The sequence below is a fragment of the Hevea brasiliensis genome, chromosome 3, assembly GCF_030052815.1.
Source record: "Hevea brasiliensis isolate MT/VB/25A 57/8 chromosome 3, ASM3005281v1, whole genome shotgun sequence".
Lineage (NCBI taxonomy): Eukaryota > Viridiplantae > Streptophyta > Magnoliopsida > Malpighiales > Euphorbiaceae > Hevea > Hevea brasiliensis.
In genome coordinates this window covers 6,701,097-6,712,810 of record NC_079495.1, presented here as the reverse complement: position 1 = coordinate 6,712,810, position 11,714 = coordinate 6,701,097, and the positions used below count along the sequence as shown (strand labels likewise).

General features: G+C 27.6%; 1 protein-coding gene across 1 annotated transcript; it reads left to right on the top strand.

The window, feature by feature from the left end:
* The first annotated feature begins 1,239 nt into the window (after positions 1 to 1,239).
* On the top strand, positions 1,240 to 1,811 carry LOC110654514 (dirigent protein 22-like). The gene has a single exon (XM_021810535.2). It carries the CDS (start codon positions 1,248 to 1,250, stop codon positions 1,809 to 1,811), a length of 564 nt encoding a protein of 187 aa, XP_021666227.1. The 5' UTR covers positions 1,240 to 1,247.
* The last annotated feature ends 9,903 nt before the right edge of the window (positions 1,812 to 11,714 follow it).

The window sequence follows — 11,714 nt, the reverse complement described above, 5'->3', positions numbered from 1 at the left end:
TATATTTATCCTTATTATTACATTAATACAAGTGTGATGAGTATATTTATTTTTTTAAAGTGTATAGATGTGATAGAAAAATTTTATTTGATTTTTAAAAGGTTAAAAAAAATAAACTTTTAATTTATCAACAAATTTTAATTTAATAATAATAAAATCATCTCATGAAATCTTAAAATTGAAACTCGATAAGAATTAAAAAAAAAAATCTTCAATTTCGTTGACTTGGTAAAATCGACGGCCTAATTAATCAAACATTTCATAATAAACAATGCTATTGTAAAGTCATAAAGCAAATTATTAGAATCGACACTGCTTTTGAGGATAGCTACTAACTCCTTGTTTTAATTCCTTTTATCTTGAACTTGAATGTATTGATAAATTCAAACGTAATAGTTTATTACCGAAGTTTATAAAATACTTTAAGTGTATACAAAAGTAATGTTCCCTCTCTCATATAAAAGTATATCTTTTTTATAATATGAAGAGTGGATCTTATATAATTGTAAAAGATGACATATGTATGTTAGGTGCACTCAATCGTCCCTCGTTTATTACAGTTATAGAAATAGTTTATTACAACAATGGAAATCATGCAGGAATACAAGTCATATGCTCCCTATCACAACTCTTACATATATATAAATTAAATTTATCATGAATTTAAAATATAATTACGTGAGCCTCATCATCATTTATTTTCTATATGAAATCTATTATAGATATTATTTATTGAATCACAATGAATCAAATTTAAATGAAATTTTTATTTATTTTATATTATGTACATAAATACAATGTAATTTGATAAGTAATTTAATAATGGTTGATTGAATTTGGAAATCCAAACATTTATGTTATTTCTTAATTATAACACGTTTTAATTTTTCATAATAAAATCCAATCTTTGAGATTAGGTGTAAGCCATAGGGCAAAATTAAGTTTGAAATAAATTTAGAAAAATATTTTTCTAAATTCAATTTTGGCATTTAGTTATAATTGCATCTAATCTCAAAATATTCAATTTTTTATTTAAAATTAATTAAAATAATTTACTATAATAGAAAAATAACGTAAACATTTAACTTTTAGCTACATGTTGGCCTTTAATTATTATCTCTCTTGTACAAAATCAAGGTTGAAATTCTCTATTGCTTTTAAGAATTCTCCAAGTACAACAAATACAGCCATAAATAGTTGTAAGAAGGCCATTGGTTTAGACCCTTGAGTTTCTGAAATCCCTCACAATGGCCAAAAACGTCCATTTTCTCACTTCTGCAATGCTGATTCTCTTAATTCTTTCCACATCAAAATCTGAAAGTTTCTCAAGAAAGTTATCTCCAGATGCACAAGGCTTCAAAAAGGAGAAACTAACCCACCTCCACTTCTACTTCCACGACATAGTCACAAGCAAAAACCCTACTTCAGTCCCCATCACAAAGCCAGGAATAATAAACTCATCAACAGATTTTGGAACGGTGTTCATGGCTGATGATCCCTTGACTGTAGAGCCTGACATCAACTCAAAGCTTGTAGGAAGAGCACAAGGGATTTATGCTTCTGCCTCCCAAACTGAGATTGGGTTTCTAATGGTTTTCAACTTGGTGTTCTTGGAAGGCAAGTATAATGGAAGCACTCTCAGTCTTTTAGGTCATAATGCTATATTTTCAGGCGTCAGGGAGATGCCTATCGTTGGTGGAAGTAAGATTTTCAGATTCGCTCATGGTTATGCTCTGGCAAAAACACACACCATTGATCTCAAAACTAAGAATGCTATTGTGGAGTATAATGTCTATGTCCTTCATTATTGATTTCTTTGTTTAAATTTTATTTTATGGTCATTCATTGTGTGGTTTATAAATTTCTTTGATTACTGGTGATATGAAGTGTGACTGGAAATCCAAATAAAAAGGAGAAAATAACTGTATCTGGGATCATGGTTTGTAACAATATGTCTTCTCATATTTACGTGGAATGATCATTTATAAATTTGTCATGACAACTTCTCCTCTCTCTCCTTGAATCAGCATTTTGGGTCCTCTCTCTGTTTTTCTCAGTTGGTGTTTGGAATCCCCTTGTTGTAGTGGTGGGCAGGTTACGGGGACTCACGTAAGAGCCACAACAATTAATGATTACAAAAAAATTATATTCATTTTATAAATTTTCTTTTAAGTGGGATTTGTGCTGTTTATTTTGCTGGATATTTTATTAATAATATATTCTCATTGCTTGTTAAAAAAAAAAAAAAAGTTCTCCTTTGGAAGATGCGTTAATTATATGGTTTGGTGATCCCAAGGATTAATATTTTACTCTATTTTGTTTATTTTTATTGAGGCTGTTGGCCTTATGAATATTTTGAGTATTTTAATTACTATCCATCAAATTATGATTTATTTTTTAAATGATTGGACATTGAATATATTATCCCAGTTTGATCCATCTGCATCGTGGCTAATTAGTTGATTGCACGTACAATAAAGTTATTTATATAATACATAATAATAAATATATTTTTTATTTTTATTATTTAATGAATTTAAAGTAAAATAAATAAATTTCTTTACAAAAGAATTATATTCCTATTGCATTAAGATATAATTTTTAAATGTTAGATCAATATTCCATCGAGATTAGATATCCAATAGAACTTTTAAGACTGGTACATGTTATATTATTATTATTATTATTATTATTATTATTATGAAATGAAGCAATTGTTCAGGTATTTAATACTAATTTATATAAGTAATTTTTTTTTTTTTATTTAAGATCGCTAAGTTATCTCATAAAAATTATTATGTTTTGATACTATTTAAACGTCATTTTAATTTAGTATGAAAAATGGGGCAGCTGTTGGGCATATTATGAATTATACAAGGGTTATTAATTATCAAAAGGATTTATCATCCTAAGTAAATTAGGGATAATATTCTAATTATTCTTGGTAAGTCTTGATTGTTAAATTCTTGAGTAAGGTGGAATGAGATTTGCAAATTGAATTTGAAATCTTATTCACTTGATTAATCACACTAAGAATAAATATGGTATAAATATGACAAACACGCTTCATGCTTCAATGTTTAAATTGAAGCATTGTGATGAAGGGATTGAATTATATTGAGAAATTAGTTAATGAAAGGTTCATCAAACTACATTTGACATTCCTAATATTTGGGTAGTCATATCTATTACGAAAAATCAATCGTGATCTACAATAATAAATTATTTACTAATTTATTTAATCCTGCCAAGAATTATAATTATATTTATTATGATCAGCATACATAAATTTAATGGATCACACTTATAAAGATTACTCATGAGAAATTAAAATAGAAAGAAATCAAGGATGACTTAATTAAGAAATAATTTTGGAGTCTCGAGGACTCAAATTTAATTTTATAGGAATAGTTTTAATCCTCGCAATTAGTAGTGTTTGCTTAAAAAAAAGCCTTTGGAAAAAGAGATTTCAAAGAAAGGTTTATAATAAAGAAAACGTCACTCCCAATAGAATTTTCAAGTACATCAAAGGCTTTACATAAAATATTTTTTGGCTTCTAAAACCGCTACTACTAATAGAGTTTTCTTTGATCAGTCAAATCACTAGCTTTTTGACAGAATATGAGGTTAATGCTATTGAAAACGTCACTGGGAGTAGCATTTTCAGGATTACATCACATCACTCTCTACAACTTTTGCATGCTTAGTACGGCACAAATTGGCTTATGAAAATACCATTGGGAGTGGCATTTTCACAAGTGTATGAAAATATATGAAAATGCCACTCTTAATGACATTTTCAATAGCTCTTTCCATCTATAAAAGATCAACCGAGCTTTACTATTTTCTTTGACTATATTCATTCATTTATTCAATTAGTTCTCATCTCCTAGTTTTTTTTTTCTAAATATTATTTAGTAGTGCTCTTAACAATTTTATTATTTTCGGGTCATTTAGCTCTCTATCAATTGAAGAATACTGATATTTAGATTTATATTTTAATACTTTTTCTTAATAAATTTTAATGTCATTGTGAAATATTTATAAGTTTGTATTTTTTTCTAAGGAGACCTCTTGTAATTACTAAAATTAAACTTATAAATATTTTGCAATGACACTAAAATTTATTAAGAAAATGTATTAAATATAAACTAGGATATTAGTATTCTTATGTTGATAGAGAGCCAAATGACTTGAAGATAATAAAATTGTTAAGAACACTACTAAATAATATTAGACAAAAAAAAAGGAGAAGAAAACTAGCTAAAGAAATGAATAAATTAATGTAGTCAAAGAAAATAGTAAGCTCGACTGATCTTTTATAAATGAAAAGAGCCACTAATGTGACATGACTCTCTAATGATTGTGTCGTGCTATGTCACACTCTAATGATTGTGTCATACTAGGCATTCAGAAGTTGTTGAAAGTAATGTAACATGACTCTGAAAACACTACTTCTAGTAGCATTTTCAAGAGTATTAACCTCACATTCTGTCGAAAAGCTGTTAATTTGACTTATCAAAGAAAACTCTATTTGTAGTGGCACTTTTAGAAGCAAAAAAGTATTTTCTACAAAGCTTCTGACACAAGTTTTGACGCACTTGAAAATTCTATTGGGAGTAGCGTTTTCTTTGTTATAAACCTTTCTTTGAAATCTCTCTTCTTAATGGCCTTTTTTTAAGCAAACACTACTTTTATAAATAGTTTCAAATTAACACTATAATTATAAATAGTTTTTTTCACTTTTTTTTTAATGATTAATCCCTAATTAAAAGGCTCCTAAAATTATAAAGGTTGATACGTGATTAACTAATTTTGAGAATGATTAACTAAAAATTATAAAGGTAAATGTGAAAATAATTGCAGGGCAAATAAGTAATTACAACTAATCAACTACAATCATATATATATATATATATATATATATATATATGGAAAGTTGGAAACCCTAGTGTAACGAAGTTTTAGAAACCATAGTTGCCGCACTAGAGAGCTGGCAATCCCTCTCAGTCCAAAGAACTCCTCCTCCTCCTTATCATCATCATCGTTGAATATAGTTAATTCCAATTCCAATATATTAAATTAAATTGAAAGAATTTAACCGCCTGTCATTAAAAATTAAAAGTTTTTTTTTTTTTGACATTTTCATCATTAATTTAATTAAAACTAAAAATTAAGAACCTATAATATTGGGCTAATATTAAGTACATATTTTAACTTAGACAATGAACCAAATTCTAATACTCTCTTCCTCATCTTCAATATATAGTTACCTAGAACGAAAGTAGTCTTGTTAGGCAAATGTGTTAACCTAATTTGAAAGAGAGTTTGGAATTATATATTATTTTTTTTAGTTTATTTAATTTTCATTAGAATTTTATAAACTTCAATTCTTACTATTTTAAAAACGATTATAATATTATTAGTTACAATTATTAATAATTTTTTTAATGAATGCAACGTTATATTTGTTAAAATTCCTTAAAATAAATAAATACATATATATATATTTTTTTATATCAATATTACATATAAATGTGTAATATTACATCGATAAAGTGCAACATCATATAGAAAATATCATATAGAAAATATAATTTTTTATGTTATCGCGCAATAATTAATAATAAATAAGCAACAAAATATAGAAGTGCAATAACTTGGAAAAAAAAAACACAACATTTTTGCAATTTTGTGATTTTATCTTAAGGTTTGATGTTAGTATCCTAAGGTTTCAAATTTTACAATCAAATTTGCAATTGGATGTAAAAAGCCAACGTTTGAGATTGGGTGCAATTCTAGCCAAACTTTTTAATTTTGAATAAAATTAATCTCGATTTTGAAAATTGAGTACAATTATAGACAAAACTTAAAATTGATTTAGGAAAATTTAAATTTTATTCACTAAACTTATAATTATGATAACCAATGCTCTAAACTTACAATTATGATAACCAAATGCCTTAAAAAGATTTTGTAATTTGTTAATTAAGTTAATTGATTGTTTTAAAAATTATAGCCATATCAATCAAAAGAATAAAATCAGCTCATTTAAAATATATATTGACAAATTTATATGGATTTGGATAATAAAATTTAAAATTTAGGGCATTTTGTTACCATAATTTTAAATTTAGTAAACAAAATTTAAATTTCTATAAGACACTATTTGGTTCAATTTTATGGTAAAATTCATTTCATTTACAAATAAATTTCACGGTAGAATTCATTTACAAATGAATTTATTTGTTTGAAATATTTTATATTAAATGTGAAATTCATTTCAAATGAAATAAATTTTGTGTTTGAAATGAATAAAATAAAATAAAATGATATATAATAAAAGGATAATTTTGTCACTTAAAATATATATAATTTTAAGTTTGGAATTCATTTGCAAATTCTATCAATTTTGATGGAATTTGATTTAGTTATAATAAATTCCATGAAATTGATTATTAAAAATGTCAAATAAATTTTCATTTAAACCAAACACTAAAATTTTATATTTATAAATGAATTGCACAAAATTTTGTGAAATTCATTTATATCAAATGCTACCAATCAACTCTAGACTTTGACCATAATTCTCAAAAGTTTAGATTTATGATTTAAAATTAGAATATTTAGATATAATCGTAAATTATCGTAAATGTTTGGTTTTCATATTCAATTGCAAATTTAATTTTAAAATTCAAGTATAATTACACCCAATATCGAATGTTTAGATATTACAATTAAAATTGAAATTATAGGATAAAATTGTAAAATGTGGAAAAGGTTTTCTGTTTTTTTGTTTAATTGGCATATTATAAAATATTTATGTATATGTGGGCAACAAGCTATAAATGATATTCAATCAAGAAAACCCATTGTTTGGAACTTGATTGGGCTTGAAATCTTGTTTTGGCTCTATCTGGGCTCAGCTCAGCCCTTCTCTATCCTTCTCTCTTAGCCAAAAAATGGAAGAGTAAAAGAAAATGAAAAATGACAAAAGCCCAATTAACGATTTAGCTAGCCATGCACATATATAAACAAATTAAAAATCTTTCAAATCCTTTCTGTTAAATCAATGGCTTAAACTACAACCTGCAATAAAGGCCCTCATCTCTCCTATTGTTCTAAGAAACATTTGTGTTTAATTATCATGTGATTTTGATTCCTTCTGGTACAATCCCATTTCATGTCTGTCTTCTCTCTCATTTAATACAGTTGGCTCGCTGATTGAACATATGAATTAGCTATCATAACAAATACATAATTATTCAGAAACTTATTACATACAATATAATTTTCTTATTCAGAAATATTACATTGCAATAGCTTACAATTAATATGGATACATAAAAATTTGAAATGTAATCATGTTCTTTTTTTATTATTATTGATTCCATAAATAGTATTGGATCTATGTTTAGATTCAAATGAGTAACTAAGAATATAACTTGGCCTTTGCAAGTAATAATCTTTGGTCTTACTCTTTAATAGTGAGAGGCAAGTCATTTCTAAAATGAAGATTTCTACACTTAGTTCCAATAATTGACGGGTCACCATTTTTTTTTTTTTTCCTTTGGTTAACTACATTCTAAGCATTGCCTCAAATCTAATAAGGTTGCATTAATTATTTTACTTGATAAATTAATTGTTAAAAACAGAAACAATCTAATTAATTTCTCCTGTCTAGCTGTAAATTAATTCCAAAAATAGGTTTATTGCCTCCTCTTTTGATTGATTTTTTTTCATTTTTAATTTTTTATTTTGGCCTCTTCTTCCACTCAGAAATTACTTGTCAGGTTGTACTAGAATGTGTAGATGATTTAAGGGTATTAGTTAAAATTCCCAATCAAAGTCTCGATTTAGGTTATCTTACAAAATAATCACACAGATGCCTAGAAAAGCTAATAATAATAATAATGATAGAATTGCTCAACCATATCACATCAACATCAAGGACCCCATTAGCCTCCCTTATATGATTTTGTTGTGACTAAAGCTTAACTATGCATGATGACCATGACAGTGGCAGTTTTAGAGTATATTGAGAGATCCTGGGCACCATTATACCCAGCTTTTTACAGCAAAAACAATAGAATACCAGAAAAGGGTGGGTCTCAAACATAAGATTGCTATTATAAGCAATGATAAATTATGGGTTTAGTTTCTACAACTAGTTTGTTGTAGGTGTTGTGTACTTTATATATAGATATTCTCACAAATTTGGCTGTTCAAGTAAAGCTAGAGGAGTCTTGTGTTGCGTTATCTTTATGGTGGTTAGATTGCTTTGCATCAACTAGTGCTCATCAAGGGCCCTACCTCTGCTAAAACATTGCATGGAAAAGTCAGAAAGTTTATATATGTGGAGGAAGTTGTGCAAAAGAAGATAAAAAAACAAGACATGTAATGTAAGAGAGAGTATAGTTTGTCTCTCTATAAGGACCACTTGAGGATGCCAAAGAGTATTGAGCAACTAAGGACAAGTAATATGACCCACCAAGTCATGAACTTAACCCCTTCTTCCCTTCTCTATATTTTCTTTGTGGGGTTACTGAGACAAGTACCATAGAACAACAACTGCAGAACATGTATACAAATGTCAAGTCACCCATGTTTCCTAGAGGCAGCCAAGACTAAGGAGAGAGAGAGAGAGAGAGAGAGAGAGAGGGGTAAAAATCCCAGAATTGGAGTTTTTTTTTTTTTTTTGGGTGGTAAAACTGCTGCCAAACCACTGTGACCAAATTGTAAAATGACTATATACAAAATATAGTAAACTTTGTTCTTATTTATACTAAGGAAGCAGCCGCAGCTTCCCAACAATAATCTTTAGACATTAGTGAAAAGATTCTCCCTACGAGGGGCAATTTATCATCAAAGACAAGACCAGTATTTTCGACCATCGTATATCAGCACAAAAAATAAAATCATAACATAAATTATTTAAAGGCATAGCCTTAGGTGTATATACGATGATAAGTGATGAGTTTAGCTGGTTTCTAAGAATTTAAAGTGAAGGTAAGATATGAAAGAGATCATTGAATATGGTGTCTCATTAGATGTCAACATCGTAAATAAAAGAAGTGGACCAATTTTTAAGAGAGAAGTAAATGAGGAGAACAGTATTCATGTGAACGTCGTTAACTTACAACCTAACAATTTCAGATACTACGGCTGTTAAACTTTAATGTTCCACCCATTCAACTTTCTCATTTAGATTTGATCCATTCCATCCATCATAAACTCAGAATATAAAATATATATAAGAGGAAATTTCTTATTGAATCTACCATGAACATAAAATTTACCATATATCTTATATTTTGAGTTCATGTAAACTCAAACTAGGCGAGAAAAATCTTATATGCAAATATTCACCTATTAAATATATAAATATTATATATTTATATTTAAATTTATGATTGACCAAGTTTAAATTCAAAATTTCTCTTATACCAAACACATTAATTGCTCAATATAAATAAAGTGTTAAATTCTACAAATTATATATTACTCTGATCTATTTTAAAAGAATTTAAAATTAATTCAGTGAAATAAGAATTTCAAATCCAAACTTTAGAACTCATATTAATAAGTTCTATCAAGAAATTCAAGAAACAACACATATATTGAATATTGTATTTAAAGCCATTTCGATTTATACAAACAAAAATCCACCATTATTTTTTTTTTGCGCCACCAAATAAATTGGACGCTACTAATAATTATTGACTTTATATGTAGAGGCTGTGATTCCTCATTATAATCATGTCTAGAAAAAAAAAAAATCATACATGGAAAGGAAACCACATATTATATGTCAAGTGAGACATATATAACAAATAAAAATTGATTGTTTATGATTGCAAATCCATATATATCCAATAAAAGTAATTAGAAGACCATGCACTCCTTTTAATGAAAATTCAATGAAGTCTTGACAACATATACCAGGTAATCCAAATGTGTGAACCGATTTTATTTCTTTATGTATACATTTCAAATAACAAATAAAAAAATTCCCAAAATTAATTATTGATTTTCTGAAGTTTTTATTGTACTTTGATTATATATAGACAAGTAATTGAATTGAATTTTGGGTTGCACTAGCAATTATATAAAAGTTTAAAATTAAGTGGTACATACAAAAGAGAAAGGGGCCAAAGGGATATCACATAATTAAAAATGCCCCCACATTGTTAATGCAACATCTGAAAAGATGCCCTTTCTGTGGTCCAAGCCCTAAGTTCCAGACAACAATGATCATACCCATCAAGCTTTTAAGGAGTTTCAAGAAGCTATCCTTACATTGACAGTTAATGGTCTTTACATGTTTATATAGAAGAAAAAGCTTTCTATTCCATATTGCATGTTGTTATGTGTTTTGATGTGGCCTACATATATATAAAAATGAAATTTTCAAATTAATTAAGGGATATATACACTAGCTATGGTAGTGGTGGGCTCCAATATTCTCTTCTCCGCTTGCATTGGGAAACCTAATTGCATCCACATTCTTTCTTTTTCTTTCTTTCTGTTGCTATCTCCTAAAGAAAAATATCTCCCAAATTCCATAAAACACTAATGAATTTTCTTTCTGTAATTTGTAGCTGAGAATTAGAAGTCACATGTGGTGAAAGGGCCAACAAAGAATGTCTCTATAAAACCCTTTTCTTTTCCTTTCTTTAGCTTCCACATTAATTCAAATCTCCAAACTGCTGGATCTTTAGATTGGCAGCCAATTAGAATCTGACATGATGCATGATTTGAAAACTACTACACATCCCTTAGCATGTGACTTATGTACCAAGACTGCAACACTAGTCCATTCCAATGTATATACAATTGTCTGCTTTTGCCTCAACTTCAATCAAGAAAAGAAGTTACAGGCAAAAGTGGTAAATGTTTGCTACACTCATCTATGATATGTTTAGATGATTACAAGTGGAGGAGAAAAAGGGAACAAAAACAGAGAGAACTGAGGCCAAGTTTACTAGCTCAGACACAATATTATTAGTGTTTTCTGATCACCTTTTTCTTTTTTTTCCTCTCTGCAATCAAGGGTATTTTTATATATTCCTGTGGCTTTTGCGCAAGTAATTTTGACTTGTGAAAAAGTGGAGTGTTTGTATCATTTTCCAAAAAAATTCGGTGGAGTTTGAAATGGTACAATTTATAGTACAATGTAAAGCTGGCAAATAGTGAAAACAAACATAACTTCCACTTCTATCAACAGTTCTTGAAACTGTCTTCCCTAGCTACAAGTGAAAGATATACATTTAAACAAGTAGTTGTTGGAGATATAAAATTTTATACTTGGATATGAGATATGAGAAAGATATACATTTAAACAAATAGTTGTTGCAGATATAAAATTTTATACTTGGATTCATCACCTATGAGCTTAAAGCTTTTAAGTTAATTGATTTTTTAACATAATATCAAAGTCTCTCGTATTAAAAATAAAGTAGAAATTTACATGCGGGTGTTAATAATCATTAAAAAAAAAATTCATTGTTAGAAACTCCCCGTTCCAAAGATATTGCTTAAATTATGGCTCTAATGATTTGTTAATAATAATAATAATAAATACTTTATCTTTTTTGCTTGATGGGAAATTTTCTTGAAATCATGATTTTTTTATTAATAAATTTATTTGCAAATAAAAGGATTTTTTTAAGGATTTTTTTTAAAAGTAAAAAAAGAGAACTCTCCGGATATAA